General features: G+C 40.7%; 9 protein-coding genes across 9 annotated transcripts; 4 read left to right on the forward strand and 5 right to left on the reverse strand.

Annotated features, from left to right (window-relative positions):
* Nucleotides 1-35: 35 nt before the first annotated feature.
* On the reverse strand, nucleotides 36-2,842 carry JH06_0404 (hypothetical protein; the record flags this gene model as incomplete). The annotated part of the gene is made up of 3 exons (XM_014673935.1): nucleotides 36-1,427; nucleotides 1,459-1,539; nucleotides 1,571-2,842. The coding sequence occupies 3 exons, from the start codon at nucleotides 2,840-2,842 to the stop codon at nucleotides 36-38; spliced, it is 2,745 nt and encodes a 914-aa protein (XP_014529421.1).
* An 841-nt stretch (nucleotides 2,843-3,683) lies between these two features.
* On the forward strand, nucleotides 3,684-4,752 carry JH06_0405 (protein kinase; the record flags this gene model as incomplete). The annotated part of the gene is made up of 6 exons (XM_014673936.1): nucleotides 3,684-3,891; nucleotides 3,920-3,983; nucleotides 4,014-4,163; nucleotides 4,194-4,378; nucleotides 4,409-4,568; nucleotides 4,602-4,752. 6 exons carry the CDS (start codon nucleotides 3,684-3,686, stop codon nucleotides 4,750-4,752), a joined length of 918 nt encoding a protein of 305 aa, XP_014529422.1.
* An 18-nt stretch (nucleotides 4,753-4,770) lies between these two features.
* JH06_0406 (vesicle transport) lies at nucleotides 4,771-5,569 on the reverse strand (the record flags this gene model as incomplete). The annotated part of the gene is made up of 6 exons (XM_014673937.1): nucleotides 4,771-4,803; nucleotides 4,835-4,944; nucleotides 4,976-5,031; nucleotides 5,063-5,115; nucleotides 5,147-5,337; nucleotides 5,389-5,569. 6 exons carry the CDS (start codon nucleotides 5,567-5,569, stop codon nucleotides 4,771-4,773), a joined length of 624 nt encoding a protein of 207 aa, XP_014529423.1.
* Nucleotides 5,570-5,903: 334 nt separating this feature from the next.
* Nucleotides 5,904-6,878, forward strand: JH06_0407 (hypothetical protein; the record flags this gene model as incomplete). The annotated part of the gene is made up of 4 exons (XM_014673938.1): nucleotides 5,904-6,130; nucleotides 6,160-6,383; nucleotides 6,415-6,728; nucleotides 6,759-6,878. 4 exons carry the CDS (start codon nucleotides 5,904-5,906, stop codon nucleotides 6,876-6,878), a joined length of 885 nt encoding a protein of 294 aa, XP_014529424.1.
* A 63-nt stretch (nucleotides 6,879-6,941) lies between these two features.
* On the forward strand, nucleotides 6,942-7,541 carry JH06_0408 (nicotinate nucleotide adenylyltransferase; the record flags this gene model as incomplete). Its single annotated transcript, XM_014673939.1, has 4 exons — nucleotides 6,942-7,029; nucleotides 7,064-7,145; nucleotides 7,175-7,304; nucleotides 7,335-7,541. 4 exons carry the CDS (start codon nucleotides 6,942-6,944, stop codon nucleotides 7,539-7,541), a joined length of 507 nt encoding a protein of 168 aa, XP_014529425.1.
* A 186-nt stretch (nucleotides 7,542-7,727) lies between these two features.
* On the reverse strand, nucleotides 7,728-9,321 carry JH06_0409 (putative protein s-acyltransferase; the record flags this gene model as incomplete). The annotated part of the gene is made up of 12 exons (XM_014673940.1): nucleotides 7,728-7,904; nucleotides 7,934-8,053; nucleotides 8,083-8,166; nucleotides 8,201-8,285; nucleotides 8,316-8,389; nucleotides 8,420-8,689; nucleotides 8,719-8,778; nucleotides 8,808-8,897; nucleotides 8,928-9,020; nucleotides 9,051-9,112; nucleotides 9,144-9,241; nucleotides 9,272-9,321. 12 exons carry the CDS (start codon nucleotides 9,319-9,321, stop codon nucleotides 7,728-7,730), a joined length of 1,263 nt encoding a protein of 420 aa, XP_014529426.1.
* A 1,836-nt stretch (nucleotides 9,322-11,157) lies between these two features.
* JH06_0410 (hypothetical protein) lies at nucleotides 11,158-12,949 on the reverse strand (the record flags this gene model as incomplete). Its single annotated transcript, XM_014673941.1, has 8 exons — nucleotides 11,158-11,200; nucleotides 11,231-11,694; nucleotides 11,725-12,055; nucleotides 12,085-12,204; nucleotides 12,236-12,416; nucleotides 12,446-12,568; nucleotides 12,602-12,717; nucleotides 12,747-12,949. The coding sequence occupies 8 exons, from the start codon at nucleotides 12,947-12,949 to the stop codon at nucleotides 11,158-11,160; spliced, it is 1,581 nt and encodes a 526-aa protein (XP_014529427.1).
* A 158-nt stretch (nucleotides 12,950-13,107) lies between these two features.
* Nucleotides 13,108-14,818, forward strand: JH06_0411 (hypothetical protein; the record flags this gene model as incomplete). Its single annotated transcript, XM_014673942.1, has 7 exons — nucleotides 13,108-13,269; nucleotides 13,304-13,390; nucleotides 13,421-13,819; nucleotides 13,851-13,943; nucleotides 13,974-14,234; nucleotides 14,264-14,569; nucleotides 14,600-14,818. 7 exons carry the CDS (start codon nucleotides 13,108-13,110, stop codon nucleotides 14,816-14,818), a joined length of 1,527 nt encoding a protein of 508 aa, XP_014529428.1.
* An 850-nt stretch (nucleotides 14,819-15,668) lies between these two features.
* JH06_0412 (CAMK1 protein kinase) lies at nucleotides 15,669-19,225 on the reverse strand (the record flags this gene model as incomplete). The annotated part of the gene is made up of 13 exons (XM_014673943.1): nucleotides 15,669-16,418; nucleotides 16,449-16,856; nucleotides 16,888-17,074; nucleotides 17,105-17,397; nucleotides 17,429-17,724; nucleotides 17,755-17,931; nucleotides 17,962-18,202; nucleotides 18,233-18,377; nucleotides 18,408-18,574; nucleotides 18,603-18,896; nucleotides 18,923-19,003; nucleotides 19,036-19,104; nucleotides 19,136-19,225. The coding sequence occupies 13 exons, from the start codon at nucleotides 19,223-19,225 to the stop codon at nucleotides 15,669-15,671; spliced, it is 3,198 nt and encodes a 1,065-aa protein (XP_014529429.1).
* Between the last annotated feature and the right edge of the window lie 14 nt (nucleotides 19,226-19,239).

Here is a 19,239-nt window from a genome sequence, read left to right on the forward strand (position 1 = left end):
TCTGTTTGTTCTCAAACATGATACAGCATCGCAGTTTATCTTCTTCTACCTCTTCTTGTCTTAGCAGGAGCCTCATCTTCTGATCCAGATAGATCTAAAGCCGGTTTCTTGCCCGGTTTTGGAGGAGGACTTCTTCCCTTCTTAGCTGGAGGCATATCATCATCCATATCATCCATATCATCATCAAAAGCAGGTTTCTTACCAGGCTTAGGAGGAAGCTTCTTTCCCTTGGGCATGGGAGGTAGATCCTCATCCTCTTCAAAATCATTCAGACCTTCATCCTCTTCCATCTCGTCGTCATCAAAAGCTGGCTTCTTACCAGGTTTTGGAGGAGGGTTTCTTCCCTTCTTACCACGAGGAACAGGTAAGTCCTCCTCATCATCCATATCATCATCAAATGCAGGCTTCTTACCAGGTTTTGGAGGAAGTTTCTTTCCCTTAGGCATGGGAGGTAGATCCTCATCTTCTTCAAAATCATTCACAATCATATCATTATCCTCATCATCTTCATCATCAAATGATGGTTTCTTGCCTGGTTTAGGTGGTAATTTCTTTCCCTTAGGCATAGGAGGCATATCCTCATCCATATCATCCTCATCATCGAATGCAGGCTTCTTGCCTGGTTTAGGAGGAAGTGGCTTACCCTTCTTAGGCAGAGGAGGTAAGTCCTCATCCTCTTCCATATCATCATCAAAAGCAGGCTTCTTACCAGGCTTGGGAGGAAGTGGTTTACCCTTCTTGGGAATAGGAGGTAGATCTTCATCCTCCTCCATATCATCCTCATCATCAAACGCAGGTTTCTTACCAGGCTTAGGAGGAAGCTTCTTTCCCTTCTTGGGAATAGGAGGCAGATCCTCATCCTCTTCTACTGCATCCTCTTCTTCATCAAATACACCCTTCTTCTTAGGCTCCTCATCACTACCACTCATAGCACCCCAGTCAAACTCTCCATCATCCTGTTCATCATCCTTCGCCTTTCTCTTCTTTGGCTTATCCTCATCTTCATCCAACTTTCCCCAATCGAACTCACTACCACTCTCACTATCTCCATCACTCACAGCCTCCTTCTTCGCCTTCTTTGGCTTTTCAGCCTTTGGTTTTGTCAACAGACCTTCAGGCACTGAAGTATCAATTTCCACATCGGTAGCCTTTTCAATACTCTCGATATTCTTCTCGATTGTGGATTCCATCACTCCCAAGTTCTTCAAATAGTTATCCTGGCTTGCAATCAGATTATTCAAATAGTCTAATTGACGCTGTAACTCTAAAGCTTCCATAGTCAGTGATTGAGACTGCTCTGCCTTCTCCTGAATCTCCACTTCTTGCTTCATCAGCAATTCATTACTGTCAATCACTTCCTTACGCAACTGTTCGATTGTCATCTTCGAATCATCAAAGGCCAGCTCTGACACCTTAGAATCAGGATCCTAGTAATCAAACCCACTTACACATCCTTACCATTGGATGCAAACCAGAAGCCTCCTTACCAATGTTTTCCTTCAACAGAGGAACAGGTAATGTCTTTGGAATTGGAATTCTCTAGTCATCATATCACTATCAAACACATTACCAGCTTCTGCACCAGTTTTGTGATGTGTGTAGCGACAATGAACTCATATTCATTCAGCATGCCATCCTCGTCTGTATCAGCGAGCTGCCAAATCTTGCTAAGAATGGGCTGTGGAAGAGCAGACTGAGAAAGATACTCAGCAGCAACACTTCCTTCGATATAACCTGTGTTTGCATCATCATATTCTTTGAATAGAGTCTTGTACTTCTGAAGTTCCACGGGTGTAATGACGAACGGATTACGCATTCCCTGAGGACGAGGTCCCATGCCAGGACGGGGTCTGGGTCCCATTCCAGGTCTAGGACGAGGAGACATTGAGCGGGGACGAGGCGACATACCAGGTCGAGGTCCCATAGGACGGGGTCCCTGAGGCTTCTCTTCATCATCCTCTTCATCGTCACTCATAGGAGGTCTAGGTCTAGGAGCCATGCCGGGTCGGGGGCGAGGAGACATTCCAGGACGAGGACGAGGCGACATACCAGGTCGAGGTCCCATAGGGCGAGGCTTCTCTTCATCCTCCTCCTCATCACTCATAGGAGGTCTAGGTCTGGGTGCCATACCAGGGCGGGGTCTAGGGGACATGCCAGGTCTAGGACGTGGTCCCATACCAGGACGAGGTCCCATAGGTCTAGGTCCTTGAGGCTTCTCTTCTTCATCCTCTTCATCACTCATAGGAGGTCTTGGTGCCATTCCGGGACGAGGACGGGGTCCCATTCCAGGACGGGGTCTGGGTGGCATCGGACGAGGTCCCTGAGGCTTCTCTTCATTACCCTCTTCAGCATCACTCATTGGAGGTCTGGGACGAGGTGCCATACCAGGACGAGGTCTAGGCGCCATACCAGGTCTGGGACGAGGTCCCATTCCAGGTCTAGGTCCCATAGGGCGGGGTCCCTGAGGCTTTTCTTCTTCTTCCTCCTCTTCATCACTCATAGGAGGTCTGGGTCTAGGCGCCATACCAGGTCTAGGACGAGGTCCCATTCCAGGTCTAGGTCCCATAGGTCTAGGTCCTTGAGGCTTCTCTTCATCACCTTCTTCATCGTCACTCATAGGAGGTCTGGGACGAGGTGCCATACCAGGACGAGGTCTAGGTCCCATTCCTGGACGAGGTCTAGGAGCCATACCAGGACGTGGTCTAGGTCCCATCGAAGGACGGAGAGCAGGATTCTCATCATCGCTTCCATCGCTAATTTCTTCATTATTCATTGGTCTAGGACGAGGTCTCATTCCTGGACGAGGTCGAGGTCCCATTCCCGGATTAGGACGAGGTCCCATTCCTGGACGCGGTCTAGGACCCATTCCCGGAGTAGCAGGTCTGGGTCTTGGTCTTGGTCTAGAATCTCAACTCATGACAAAACTAATCACCTCTCAGAAGGATCCATTATTTATTCAAGGTTTTCTGATTAATAGACTCAATACACAAGTATTTCGGTCTTTTTTGATCAACATGGATTTGTGTGTCGTTGATGTCGACACTCATTTTGTTCAGCCTTAATTGCCACATTATTCTAAGATCCCTTTCCTATTGCTTGAATTAGCATGAATACACTCCCATTCATTTCTGCACCTTCATTCCCAGTTCTATTGTCAGTTGTAAAAACGATGTAGACTCGTTTCTACGACCACCTACTTACGAATAATGCAATCAAAAAGTGAATATCATAGATAAACCGAAATCCAAAGTAACTAAAAGAGTCGAGATAACGGGAATTTGATATGTTTCTCGGAACCATAGTTATTCGCACCAATAGGATGAGTTCATCTTCCATTCTTCAACGTACAGTCACTACAACAATTCTGATGTATAGTTCCAGAAAAGGACGAAATCTGTATTGGCGAGAACAATTGGAAACTCATTTTCGTAAATAAACGATCTGAATTGTCTTCTATTCGTGAGTTTGAACGATGTGGGGGAAGAATCTTCAATTCCATTTACTGTCGTCCAGAGGAGACTGACACATATTCTATCCATCAGAATAAGTCCAATAGAGTGTTTTTGTTGCGGTTCTTTTCCAGATTATACAGGGAAATTGTGAATTCTTTCTATGGATGTCCTCTTGCTAGTAAAACTCGTCAAACAGTTTCAATATCTTGTATTTCATGGAGACAAGGGAAAATGACTGCAGCAGTGGCATTTCCTGATTCATCTATCCATTTCTATAATTTAGAAACCCAGAAATGGACATCTAATGTTCTACAGAATATCCAAATGATTGGCATCCAGTCTCTGTGTTGGAAGGGTGATTCTCCTAACACACTCGCTGTTTCATGTGTGAATGGCGTCTTTATTTGGAATATTACGAAACTAGAGAACGAAAGTCGCTGTACTCATATCGATTCGTTCTGATGTAGGTTCCTGTCGTCAGATTCTCAATACACCAAACGTTCTGCGAGCTGAATTCAGTCCGAATGGCCAGTAAGAATTTTCCACTCCACTCATTCCCAGATTTCTATGTGTCTTTAGTTGTGATTCATCTGATGTTCAAGTCCTTGACACTTTGACATATTCTCACCTCACATCTCTCGGTTCGATACAGTGTCTTCCTGTGAAGATTCTGTTCTCTCCAGATTCTATTGTTCTCGTTGTTGAGAATTCGTGAAGCCTATTTCAATCTTTGATTGGTAGAGATAATACAGTCAGCATCTACAACACATTGACCTGGAAGAAGGAAACATGGAAGATGCATACTCAGGCAACAATAATCGATGTGGCTTTTTCCAGCAATTCTGAATTCCTTTATCTTTTGTGTGCTATTGATAGCAGTAGTGTCATCTACACACTTCAAATTAGTCATAATCTCAATATCCTGTGTACGTTGTTTTCGTCTCTTTTCATTTCAGATACGACCATGACAGAGAACATTCTTATGGTTCCTGGAGAACAAGAAGGTCTTCCTCGTGCTACTCGTATGTGTGTAGATCATCGTGGCAGACGATTAGTCTGTTCTCATAGTGACAGCAATATCCTTTCACTGTATCGAATCGACAATTCATGTCAAATGTACTTAATGTGAGTATTTGAATTTGAAGTTAGGAATAGAGGGTTCATTACCAATCCTATCAAAGAAAACGCGGTTCAAGAAATGAGTTTTGTTGAGAGTGATCTGAGGGGAAGTATTCTGAATGTCATGTGGAAATCAGGTCATTTATTGTGCTATCATTTACTTTATTGGAGTGTCTCTTGAAAACAGAATTCGCAATAATTACTTTCTCTGCCAGAACTTCTTGCTCATTCTCTACTCATTATCACCGAATAATAATCAGCACATTTAGCACAGCATTAGCTTGCATGGATAATGAAATCGTATCCTTAGCCTTTTCAGAAGCACTATTGAGGACATCGCGCTGTCTCTGAAGCTCGCTCATTGTTCCCAGACCTACATTCAATTCTATTCTCCAAAATCTTACCAACTTCCTCTGTTTCGAAAATGGTACGAGTGGCATCTTCAATTGTAGTATTCTGACTGTACATCAATGAAAGATCCAAACACTCACCGCTCAATAGCCGTTAATTGATCTTCCATACTTCTCTTGAGTTCACGGGAAGCCTAAAATCATCAGTACTATAATGCAATCTACAGCAGCTCCTCCAAGCAGATCGTTACGTTCGACTTGATTCTTAAGGTTGTTTACCTGCCTTTTTTTTGATTCGCATTCCTTACGCAATGCCTCAACCTTTGAAGTCACAGAAGATTTAATTGATGATGGAAGCATACGGATCTCAATATCACACTGCTTGAAACAATCCTCAGCTTCCTTTAGTTGTTTTTCTACTTCTCCAACAAAGGAAACTAGGATCAACAAACCGATTTATGTGCTACGTGAGTTGTCGTTCCTGCCTTGAGCAATCAATTCATCAGCACGTCGGAGAACGGATTTGATCTCCGAAATGTAAATATCACACATATCCGACATGATAGCACTCTTTTTCGCAGAAATGTGATGGTCATTCCAAAACGGCATTTCGGAATGAGCCATTTCTGTTCCTAGAACCTTCATCATGGCCAAGAAATACGGTAATTCGATTGTAAATTATGATTATTGAATAGAAGAGGACGAATCAAGTGATCCTATGGAAAACGAGTTGGAACAGTCAGCTGGAGATGAAATATCGAGTGAAGATGATGAATCTAGATCAGAAAATCCGGAAACATTGTCATCAAATGAAGAAGGAACGATTGATAAGAAGGAGTTCTCTCTCGATGTATAAACCGTTCTTTGGGGTTTACTGTAGATGGATATCCCAGAAAGCAAATGGAAGGACAATACAAGTTCACTCACAGAAAAGGAGCTTACAAAACTTGTTTCATCTAATATTAATGAAGTTTCGGCAATTATGGCTGATATTCTGACTAACCTGACTACTTTGAAAGATCAGGCTAAGAAGATTCGTGATGTTGTAAATCAGCTTCCACAGAGTCTTGAAAATGGTGTTTCGCTTCTAGATCTGAAGTCTCAGTTCATGCTGTCCTATAATGAACTTCTTCTTGTATACCTGTTGTTGAAGATTGAGGGAGTGGATCTCCAAGATCATCCATTGTTTGCATCTCTTGTCCGAGAACGGTTGGATTTGTAATGATCCTTCATTCTAGATCTCTCCTTGAGAAGTTGGAACCATTGGAGTTGAAAATGAAGAATCATATTGATAATATTCTCCATCCACAAGAAGGTGAAGAATCGAATCCACTTCGATTCCATGCAAATCTCGATGATTTGGATTCGAGTTCAGATACGGCTGAGTCACAGGACGAAAAAGCGTCCAAGTCGGGTGTGTACGTTCCGCCTAAGATTGCTGCTGTGCCTTATACAGATAAGGGTAGGGAGAATACTATTGCAGTGATTTCTAGACTCGGAGCGTGATGAACGTCGCAAGGAACAGCTGAAAGATCGGATTGCTTCCAACGCGTTCATTAGCGAATTGCGACATGAAATGTCAGATCGACCCGAAGCTATCAATATGCGAAGTACTGGAGATCTCTCTCTCGATAGAGAATTAAAGGAACGTCGAGACTTCGAAGAGAGTAATTTCACTCGTGTGAACTTATCGCGGGAACAGAAGAAGAGGATGCGTCAGGCTAATCTTAGTATGCAGCGTGGACGGAAGCTGGGTGAGTTTGATGAGTTTGATTCTCTTACGCGTCTTGTAAAGGAGTCAGAAAAGGTAGTTGAAAGAAGGAAGTTTGATTTGTAGGTGACAGGACAGATCATTGATGAAGATGAACATGGAAATCGTTTTAAGAGAGTTGGAGATTCTGTAGATACTAGCCCTAAGCGTCGTAAAGGGGGAAGGGGAAGAAAGGGAAAACATTGATCGTTTTAGTTCATTTATTGGATTCTTTCTTATCAAACAAGCCACTTGTGATATACACTTTCAATGGTGAAGAAAGTTGTCTTATTCGGTTCTTCTGCAAATCCTCCTACAGGTCTAGGAGGACATATTGGCATTGTAAAATATTTCTCTGGTATATGTCTTTATTCTCGATTTCATCATTGTAGCCTTATTTGATGAAGTTTGGATTCTCCCTGTATTTCGTCATGCATACTCTTCAAAACGTCAATTAGAATCCTTTGAAAGGAGGTAGGAGGAATTTGAATTATATTCTGTAGGATCGATATGCTTCTCCTTTCATTGCGTGATTGTAATTTAGACTCGAGTAATATCTATGTTAAGGAATACGAGAAAGAATGTTTGTACTCTCTATATCCCGATTATGGAAAGACAGAAGATACCGTCCAAGTAATTTTAGGAATGGAATATCAATGACAGTATGGAACGATTGACTTGATTCGATGGTTGAAACAACGTTTTCCAGGTGTTGAATTCTCTATGATTGTTGGCGAGGATGCATATATTGATATCATAGAAAATAAATGGCGAGAGGTAATAAATGAAAGATTTGTTAATCCTAGAGTGATACCTTACGAAGGAGTCTTCATTTCGAAGTATTACAGCGGAAAGGAGTCAACTCATTGAAGTCAAAACAACAGGGTGATTGGTTTACATTTCATGTCATCGATTCCTTAAGCGATGTAAGCAGTACTCAAGCTCGGAACACGTGTAACGAATCGCAACTTGCCAGTATCGTTACTCCATCAGTTGCTACATATATCCGAGACAATCATCTCTACTCTTTCCACTCTCTTGTTTGGAAGAAACAAACTATACGCCACTAATAACAGCAAGAGACGGTGGAACACGACTAAAGAGTACAGACCTCAAATCCTTAGAACACCCTTCAGAATACATATGTTGTTGTTCATATATAGAGGTACTGTCTTTAACCTCACATAGCGATGGTAAAATGATTTCCTCATGAGTTGTCATATTACGAGCGCTCTACAATAACACATTCCCCAAATCCTTACAATTCGACAATGATAAATCGCTAAATTCAATAATGGAGCAATGAAAACAACGCATTCAACACTATATAGAATACAGGGCCACGTATCAAGAATCATCCTCCAGAATTCAATCTTCAAACCCTATAATGATATTTATATCGTGATACTACTTCGTCCAAAAGATTCAGAATATAGGTCACGAAAAAGACTGACATGATCACCATTCCACTTATGCACGAGAGAACGCCAAAAACCTATTTGATCAGCAAATAGAACATCAACTGCTACCAGAAACCACACAAAGAAACGATGATTCCGGTAACCAACACAATTCGCTACCCACGGACAGTGATGATCAAAGACTCGAACACAACTACTGTTAGAGAGATATAATCAGAAGTACATGCCACAATGACGACAATGATAACCTCTAGGAGGAATAAACCGCTTGCAATCCTTGCAGAATGGAATGGAAATCTATTTGTGAGAGAAATTGGATTGACTCACGATGTGATTCCGATACAGACAGATGTAATTAGTTTGACGAACTAGATTGGACGTGGATTGATGTGTTTGTGAGGGAGATGTTGGCAAAGTTTGAGGAGACTTTTCCTCTTCGTCACACATGGATGAAATCAGTTCATTGGATTCAAAGAATGCAGAGATATCCTGATTCTCATAGTAAATTCCGTCACGAGTCAGGTAAAATACGTTACGAACAAAATCATATTGAGGAATCAACGAACGAACTTCATTACAGTATTCCTCTCGTTTCGTCTAGATTAAATCGAGACTCATCATCCTACTTCCCATTCGGATTCTGGAATTCCCAGTTCCTTGCAGAGAAGAGAATACACTTCAAATGCCTATATGAGACGCATTGATAATCATATACATTACTAAATGCGCAATAGTGAATCGCCTGAAGACCATATATATCCCGAATGGAGAAATCGGGATGATATGGTAAGAGCAGATGTGCAATCTGATGATCATAGAAAACCAACAGAACTACATCTGGTTTGTTCATTAATGCAGTAAGATGTAAAAGAGTCCTTCCTTCGATGTTCGATTCATTGATCATCCCTGGAATCATCTGAAGTGCATTCTATAGGTCACTCACACAGTCAAACAATACAGTGATATAATCAACGCGGTTCTTCCGAACTGACACCATTAAACCTGCTACTCGCCTTTGGACTACACATCAAAAACGAACCATTTTACATACGCACAGTGGGTTCTGGGAAAGAATACTGCCCTTCCATCACGCATTTGGGGATAATACCAGGTTCGGTGAGCCATGTACGAATGAAAAAGAAAAGAGACCTGTAAGTCACAATTATTTCCCAAGAGTACAGGAAGCCAGCAAGAATGAGAATAGCAACGAGACTCCAGTGAGTTAGCATGCTATGTATGTCTACCAAATATAATAGATACCATAAACTGCGAAACTTAAACAAAAGAAGCACCAGTAGGGGACAAATAAGCTAGGGATCACCTTGTTGATCAGAAAATACGAAGAAGAGGACCCAAAAGGCAGAAGAATCTACAGTTAGGTTGAAGATGATTCTTCCTCCCCAGATTGGAGCATAATTTCCGAATACTTGGGAATAGGGGTTGTTCTCCTTGTTGACCATGAATCAACAACCGCAGAATCCCTGTTGAAGTGTTTCCTTGATGCAAACGAAGAAAAAACGCCCTATTTCCGCAGTTCCGAAAGGTTAATGAATCAAACAAACCAAATGAACTATTTAAGAATAGGAGTGACAAAAAGGTGATTGTACTCCTGTACCGCCCTCTTGAAATACATATTCACAAATGCCTCACTTTCTTCCCTCGGAATATTCTTGTATATAGCGTACTACATAGTCAATCAACAGAAATGATCAATACAGCATCAGTCACGATCATCTTCATCTTGTCTTCATCCAAGATTTCATTATGACTTCCTAGCAATCTATTCATTATTAGTTACCCAAAAAGATAACCCCTTTATTTCACTATCCTGCATCTCCGGATTGGTGAACACAGAGAGGAAATTCTGTAAGAACAATACATTCCTACGCTGTTGTCTCCTCTCATGAATAAAAAGAATAAGAACAACAAGAGCCGAAAGCAATGGAACGACCAATAAAAGGACTTGATTGAGATTGCCAAAATACGAAAAGATTTGTGGATCTACTTCCGGAATGTGACCAAGTATCCAACAACTCAAGAACTACACATTAGAAAGTGAATGAGAGAGTACCATATTGAATCGGAATCGAGCATAGAGTTTGATCGAGTACAAGAAGCTATCAATAACAACGGCCAGAATATCACCAAGGGATGAACTACTAACGATATTCAACAATGTCAGTAGCCAACCAAGAATGCTTGGTATACGTAAGATGAAGGAATTTCAAACTAGAGTGCAAAGGATATTGGTAAGTGATGCTGTTTGCTCAGGCTTTGCAAGGAAGAAGAAGAATGTCAGACGAAGAACACAGAGGGAAAGAATGACGTAGTAGATTGTAGGAGTAGTCTGAAATCCAAAGATGAAGAAGATAACTAGAATTGAAAGAATTTCATATCTGTACAGGTAATGATCCAACTAAGTCCACTGGATGCACCAAAAAGAAGTTGAATAGCCGGTCCTACAGAGCTATTCCCAGTTTCTGAAGCAGCTTGAACATATTGAGAGTATTGTTGAGAAGCCGAAGCTCCTGTTGAAAACCCTTCCTTGAAATCCCTTGCAAACGCCTCAAACTCGGGATTCGGATTTCCATTGGCATCAGTTCCCATAATGCCAGAAAGCATGTTGAGAAGCACTTTTTGGAATTCTTCTGCACTTCCTTCACTCGGATTTCTAAAGGTTAACAACATAAAGGATGCAAACAGATTATCCTCTTCCTTTTTTTGAACACTTTCTTTCTGGATCGCACTTGTGTCAATTTCCTCAATAATCTCTTCTTCCTCCTGACTCTCTGGATCAGGATATTCCATATTATCAGGTGTAAGAATAGTATCTTCCTCTGGAGTATTGATGGTTCCAGAACTCTCCCCAACACTGGATGTTTCCTCCATCGAAGCAACACTTGTTTGATTCAATTTCTATCTATAATGACACTACAACATTCATTACAGCTCTTCTACGCCTTTGTAAAGTACTTGACATTGAGTAGGAACGATCTTGAGAGGAGCCAGAACGCCGTTTTAATGTACAACAAACAAACGACCATAGGGAATACAAACAACATAACTTAATTCGTATGGATCTTCTCTTCTACTCTAGCTCTCCATGATCTAGTTATAACACCACCTTTCTAATTGTACTTCGCATCCTGATACTCAGGTTGAATTTTTAAGCATTTATCAAAGCTATTCATACTCTCTGTCATGTTATCGATATAATAGTAACAGATTCCCAAATTGTGCCATGTCACATAATGCTCTCCACACAAATCCATACTCTTCTTAAACAGAGCAATACTGGTCTCATAATCCCGAAGTCCCATTGATAAACGACCAAGATCAAAATCAACATCTTTCGAAGTCGATAGTGGATAGAAGTTATTTGCAATATGAAGAATGTCATTCTTAAAGTCACTTTGCATCTTGTCACTGGCATATGGAATATGATCAACTAAAACCTGCTTAAACTTGTAGAATACTTCGCTCTCATAATGGCTCAGACGAACTAGAGCAAGAATGTTCTTCAATGAAGGAGAAGGAGTCTCATCACGAATGCATCGCTGCAATTGCGAGAAACTATCAGGATCAAAAGCAAGAAGAACATTCTAACAATCAATCTGTACAAATTGAAATACCTCCCAAGCAAATTGAAATTCAGAAATGGGCGTTTCACCCATTACAAAAGCAGCAACTTGAAGCCCTGAGTAATAAGGAGTATGATAACTCTCTCCCTTATTATTGACAAAGTATAGATGCATAGCATGGAAATTTGTCATGAAGGAGAATGAACCATGAATGGCCATATGAGGATTCTCCTTACTTAGTTTCATATCCTCCTCATGTGAATGAGCCTTATCAGCACTTAGAAGAAGGAAATTGTTATGGCTCATTTTCTGGAGTGAGCGAACAAACCGAAGGGCTCCCACAGGAAGCAAGACATTTAGATTGGTATTGTTATCTGCATAACTAGATGATATGAAATGATCCAATCGTACTGACGAATGATGGGAAGAAGATACTCCTCAGAATAATGCTTATCCAACTCTTCAATGGGCTTGTAAGACCAATCCACTTTCATTCGACTAATGATCTCAGGATCCAATTTGTCAGGTTCTCTACGCATCAGCACGAAGGACGAATGCATACTCACGATCTGTGGAAATCGAAATATAAGCTTCACTCACTTTCCCATTTGCAATTGAAAGTGCATCTTCACGAAGGCCATTGAATAGATAGTTACTGATTGCAATAACTGGTGTCTTGATAGTTTCTTCAGATAATTTCTTTCCAGAAATGAGCAGAGTCATCTCGCTATCCTTCTCGCAATCTACAATCGAGAAAATGCAGTGTTTGTACTGAAAACGGCAAAATCGACAACGCCTTCAGTGATGTGCTCTTGCATACGCTTATGCTTCTGACAGAATTCTACAATGTTGCTAGTAAAGTCTGTGATCACGTAAACAAATGGCCTTTTCACACCTAGATTATTACAATCGATATAACTTAGCATACCCTCTGGCATAAATTCTTTCAAATCAGCCAAATGATTCAGAATCAAAAAACCAAGTTTCCCGTGTCCTGCACCCACTTCTACAATGTATATCGGTTCCTCATTATTGGCATTGGGACTATAATGGATATGAAATAACAATTATACCTGTTATAATAATCTCGAATATACCCAAGAATACAGTTGGCATATTGGTATGCAATGTAGCTATTTGATGTAACAAAGTGAGGAACAATTGCATCGGTCCAGCAAGAAGGTCCTTTGCGGATATAAAACTGATCTTGCAGATCCCAGATTACAGAGTCACGAAGAGGTGTGGACTCTTGAAGAACAACACTTTGGGCTGACATTGAATAAGAAGAATATACAAACGAACAGAAATGAATAAGGAAGCGTGTCCGTTATTATCTTATAATTCCCGTTAATATCGGCATCTTTCTTCGAGATTAAACTCCCTTGATTGGAAGTCATTCTCTAGACCAAAAGAGGGATCGACTTTCTCCACGATATGGATTTGGATTTTCTATTTCGTGATCCTGGAATCGGAGATGCAGAGAATCTAGATGATTATCTCTTTCAAATAGATAGTCCACGGTTATCAGAGAAGAGAAAGTCAGAAGATATATCCGAATCGAAAGACATTCCCTCTGCAGAAACAGCAGCTCTTATGGTACGTGATTGATTTGAATTTAGTTACACATCAGTTTCCTGAAAAGATTCTTGGACAGCAAATCAAGGAAAAAACACAGACAAATGTGGTGTCAAAGAAAACATCCGTGTATCTCTCTGCAGTATGTTTGTAAGAGGAAATTAATGAATAGGTAATGGAAGGAATTGCAAAATATGTATTAGAAATGGCAGGTCAAGGAAAAGACGAGTTCTACCTTCCTGAGAGCAAGTGTATTCGTGTTGAAGATGTAGAGGTAGGGTTAGATATGATGGGTCATAAAAAGAAAGTGCTTACTTCCGTTGGACTACCGGAATTGGATGACATGTCAACATCTCGTCAATATCTCTATGGTTCGTCTTTGTGTATCGATAGTATCAGCCCTTCTCGTATTGAAAAGGCATGTTCGTTAATCACAATGTACCTTCAAGATTTCGTCGATGTTGATCAGTTGTCTGTTTCTCCATCGCCACTACTTCAAGACTACATGATTTGTCAACCGGAAATGGATGATGGAGTTACGCTCACCACTTACTGTGAACGTGTATCCACTGTAAGCATGAGCTGTCATTTGTAAATTCGAGTTACTCCAGATTCAACCGAAAACAAAGCAATTTGTTATCATCCCACGAAGTCTTCGGGTTCTTTTGTCGCTCATTCGTGCTCGAGGTCGTACGGTATTGCTTTGAATTCCTTTTAATCTTAAGAGACAGCATGGGTTGGTACTTCTTCGAGAGTATCTTAATCATTTCCATGAAACTGTTATTCCTACAGCTGACATATACATCGATTCGGATGAAAATGCACCGTTGTATACACAATACAATACATTTCGACGAGTTCAGGCGAATGGAAAAGAGAAACAAAAGAAATCCCAATTGTCGTCATCTCTATTCAAGTTAGAAACGGAACAACTGGTCTTTTACAAGATTGTACGTGATTTGGTTAATGGAAGATGGGTTGTGGTTGTATTTATTCATTTTTCGTTTTTAAATAGATCCCACGATATTGCCAGGTAGAAGGATGGGAATATGAGCAGATTCTGAAGATTGCTCTAAACAAGGTGGAAAATTTCCATAAATGTTCAATTTCGATTGAATTTGATACGAAACTGCTGAAAACAGAGAATGCAACAATATATGCAGATATGTCAAGTGTTCTCTCCAAATATGCTTCCTTAAAGAAGTATTCGTATCCTTCTCCATGGAATGGAGAATTATGTGAGGAAAAGAATCGAACTGTGCTCTGTAATCTGGGTTTGTTGTGTCTATGTCCAATCGAAGTAATTCCTGTAATCTATCATGTACAATTCGGGGTTCGTGTTGAACATTAGCATATCTATTATCAGTGTCATATTGTGTTGTTCTCATCTCTTAGCGAAAGTCATCCATTTATCAAGAACATTTTAGAATTGATTAAAGGGAGTATTGTATCATTTGTTTCTTGGAAATACGATAAGGAAGAAACCAACTTTGTGAATGGGATTTCTCCCCTGATTAAGAATTCCACAAAAGAAGTCGATTTTGGTTATGCATTTGAAAGCAATCAATAACAATGGATAATAGCGCTAATGAACATGAAGATAAAAGGATGAAAGTAATAAACAACTGAACGAGTTGATGATTAGATGACAACAATTGAAACAAAATATGGGGAGCACAGGCTAAAAGTGTTGAATGACAAATTACGGGATATTATGACAACAGTTTATATGATTCTCATTGCTGATCTCTAGGAACTAGAATTAATCGATAAATCACCCGAAGATCAATATGCAATTGCTGTCGGAAATGATTATTGGAGTTATTCTTAGGATGAGAGTTATCGTTTGTTTGGTGTCTCTTCTTTTCTGATGAAAGAGAAAGATTTAACCTGTTTACGGTTCGATACTTGTTATCATGGTCGCTATTATGAGATCTACTACATTTTTCTGGAATTCCCTCCTGTTGAAGAAAGTCGGATACCTAAGATTGCAGCTCATACCCTTCCAAATTGTATGCCCGTTAAAGACTGGGAAGGCCAATACCTATCCATCGACATTCAATCCTTCACGCAGTGTGTATCACTTCATCTAAATAGTTATATAGCGCGTCGAGAGCAGGTTCGGACAGTCGAAAAGGACTTTGGAAAGGATGTGGAGGTAACATCCTCCGAATCCTTCTGCAGTATCAATCTTCAATTTGATGACTGTATTATCAAGCTTTTCTACAATCCAGATGAACGAATACCTCATTCAGTAGAACGTGTAATGAGTCCAACTGCTACCGTGTATCCACAGATCAGAGCTAAGAAAGCAGGGTTATCTCAACGAAGTTTGGATCTGTTCAAGGAAGTAACAATGGATGTAGCTGTCCGAAACATCATCAATACACATACCTCACTTGTTTTTCAACAAACACTAGTTAATCCTCTTCTTCTTCATCTTCTTCCTTGACTGTCTCAATAGTACCCTTATAACTCTCCTTCTCTTCAAGAGGCTCTTCTTGGACTGCATTATGCATTACATATTGAGATAGGGGAGGATAATACTTCTTTCCTTCATACGAGATCTTCCAATCAATCACCCACTTCTCAATATGAGTATCCTGTGAAATAAAGAATGATACAAAGTCACTTGTCAAACACATACATCGTACAGGCAGAATTGGACTTAAATTCGCCTGACACTGCATACTTCCTAAGTGCCAGAATTGGATTTCATTACTCACAATGACTGCATACTTGCCATCAGCTGTGATATCAAAGCATCGAATATCTTCTGTGCTATTCACCTTCACACGTGCCACTGCTGCATGTGTCTCCAGATTGAATGTCACTAGCTCCTTCGCTTCCGTCGCTACCATCACACACCTATTGTCCACTGGTCTAGCATACAACACTCGGCTATCCACGTGGAAGTAATCGAGTTGTTGGAAACTATCATTGAATGTCAACACAGCTCCACTCTCACAAACAACCACAAATCGTTCTGTATTGCCTGCATAAGAAATGCAACGAATATTTCCACAATCCGTCTCGTTTTCTGCTAACTTCTTCTTCGTCGTAATATCCCACACAACCACACGTCCTTCACGATCAGCGGCAATGAGGCGTTTCACTCCAGTCTCCTTATTCACAAAGACATCCGTAGCACTCACACTGCGCTTCAATTCCTATTCTTCATATCACTTCATATCACTTACTTTCACTGTAAATGCAATAGAATTCGTTTCTACATTAATCAGACACACAGAGCCGTCAGCAGCTCCTGTGGCCACATACACAGTCGAAGACAACTTGTTGACGTTGCTCACAGCTGTTACCATGTTCTTATGAGGCTTCAATTGAGCCACAATCGCATAATCATTATCATACAACACAACATTCCCTTGGAAATCTCCCGCTACTAATCGCATATCCCCGCGGTTCATCGAATTGCAACAAACCAAAATACTGACATTATCTTCCATAGCATCCTCCACCGAATCCACCATATACATGGCACCACACTGAACTTCACAGAACTCAGCAATCCGTCCCCACAACTGGAGCAAGTTAGGATCATTCATCATGTTTTTGTCATTACGAGCTTCCCAGATCAACTCTAAAGCCTAGCTTATGAATCCATCAACAGATATATACAGCTCGATAGTTCTTATGAACTATGTGATTATAAGCTCGCTGGCGCATCAAGAAGCATCGTTTCACACAATTGATCTGAACCATCCAATCTTCCTTCTCCTTCCCACTAACAGCATTGATTTTAAAGTCCTTTCCTGAGATCGTTTTGATCACAAACCCATTCTGATCATCTGGATCATCTTCCAGTCTATTTCTTACCCCACCCTATAAACCCCACTCTACAATATCTTCCATGCGAATCTTCCCCTGAGGTTTCTTCTCAGTCTCCGACTTATAGTAACGTAACTCATCTCGCATCAACACGAAACTACGCTTCTTCCAATTGCGGATAATATGGCCTTGCTTTGACAGGTATCCTTGTTTGATGATACCTTTGCGTTGGTTATTGAATGTACGCAACTCATGAATCACAGAACCCAATTCACGTGTCTGACCTGCAGGAACCTCCACCTTGAACCATTCATGAGCAAGTGCCTGCTTTGCATCGTATCGTTGTGTAGGATCGACTACCTGCAACTCACAATGACAGATCCACTCTTACCAACAAATGACGAATTAAGTCTTTTGCCTGAGGACTCACATTGTCCCAATAAGGTGAATCAAATCGATATTGACCTGATCGGATTTTCTTAAACAACCGCATTTGATTGCTATCATGGAACGGAGGATAACCACACAACAGAATGTACATGATCACACCCAGAGACCACATATCTACCTCTGTACCATACATGTGACCTTTCAAAATCTCAGGAGCCACATACCATGGAGAACCACAATCAGTTACCAGACGACCCGTATCTGTACTTGAAGTACTCTTAGCAAAACCAAAATCAGCTAGATTTTAAAACTTGTCAATAATTGTACCGATTTTGATATCACCTGTACGTGAATCTACTAAGATGTTTTCAGGTTTCAAATCACGATGTGCAATATTGAGTTTATGACAGTATCCTACAGTTTCAACCAGAGTCTTGAACACAGATCTTGCTTCGTTCTCATTGTAAAACTTCTTCTCAACTATTTTATCAAAGAGTTCTCCTCCTAGTTCTAATCACAATTCATTATCTTCACCTCCAACCAATTCTGTTACAATGTAGTAATATTCTTTATCCTCATAGAAACCTTCCAATCGAACAATATTCTTGTGATTCAATCGACCCATAATGAACACTTCATTCTTCAATGAGTCAACGTCGCTACGCTGCAGATCCCGCTTCTTTAGACATTTCACAGCATAGCGCTGGCCATCGGTCTTGTCCACACATGCGTATACCACAGAATAGGCTCCAGAACCCAATGTCTCTTTCACTTCCTAGGAATCATTCCACTTTCTCTTCGTTACATAGCGCTGCTGGAATCCATGTTGGACAATACCTCGTGACTGTGTTTCCTCGGCTAATGGTGTGGCTTTCGAGGGCTCTGAACTCTCTGTAGCAATACTACTCACAGACTCAGAACCTGAGTACTGGGTGACACGCAACTGCTTTCTAGATATGAATTCTCTCTCTAGAACGTACTGTTGGGCATTCTTCATACAATAATCAATTGAGGCGTTAAGATCATTAAAAAGATGATCAATTTCTTGTGTCATGAGATTGGAACGCTGCATGTCCTGACGAATTACTGATGACATTTTGCGGACCTTCTCGCACGACTCCAGGAGCTCTCCGGGGCTCATAAGATCCTACATTGCATTCTCTTTCTTGTCTTACCGTAAAGGCGACTCTTGTAAAAAAGGAGGAGAGGCGAAGCATAACATCCTGGAAGCAGTCGTCTCGAAACGTTTCATTGAAAGCAGTGAGCATACGATTGAAATAGGTCTTAGAATCCTCCACCAGATCATCCTCGTTCTTCATGACAAATGCACGATTCACAGAATCCGGTATCGGCTTATTCTCCTTTGCAGCGGCAATAGCGGTAATCCAATCATCTCTAGACTCGTCATTTTCAAAACTAAGTGTGTAGTTCTTATTGAAATCCTCAGCGGTTTTGATCAGCAAACAACACTCTGGCCTTTCAAACCCAGTTACACATCCCTACTCTTGTCTGTTAACTCAGTTTTGATAAGATCTGTAATCTTTTCCAGAGGAATCTTGCCTTTCACCTGTTCTCCCTGATTGTTACTCCAATTTGCCTAAATCTCACATCAATGTACGAAATTTCAGAGGAAGTCAGCACAAAGAGTCTCGTCTTCCAGGTTTTACGGATGTGACCCTGATGGACATAAGACTTTGAAACAGCCTACCACCTTCTCCAAATATCCAGATTTTAGGGCATAACGCGTTAGTTCCTTTTCCATCGTCTTTCGAGAATAGAAAATGATGACAAAAAACATGGAAAATTAGATCA

Source organism: Blastocystis sp. subtype 4, assembly GCF_000743755.1.
Source record: "Blastocystis sp. subtype 4 strain WR1 chromosome Unknown seqid_0023, whole genome shotgun sequence".
In the NCBI taxonomy this organism is placed as follows: domain Eukaryota; class Bigyra; order Opalinata; family Blastocystidae; genus Blastocystis; species Blastocystis sp. subtype 4.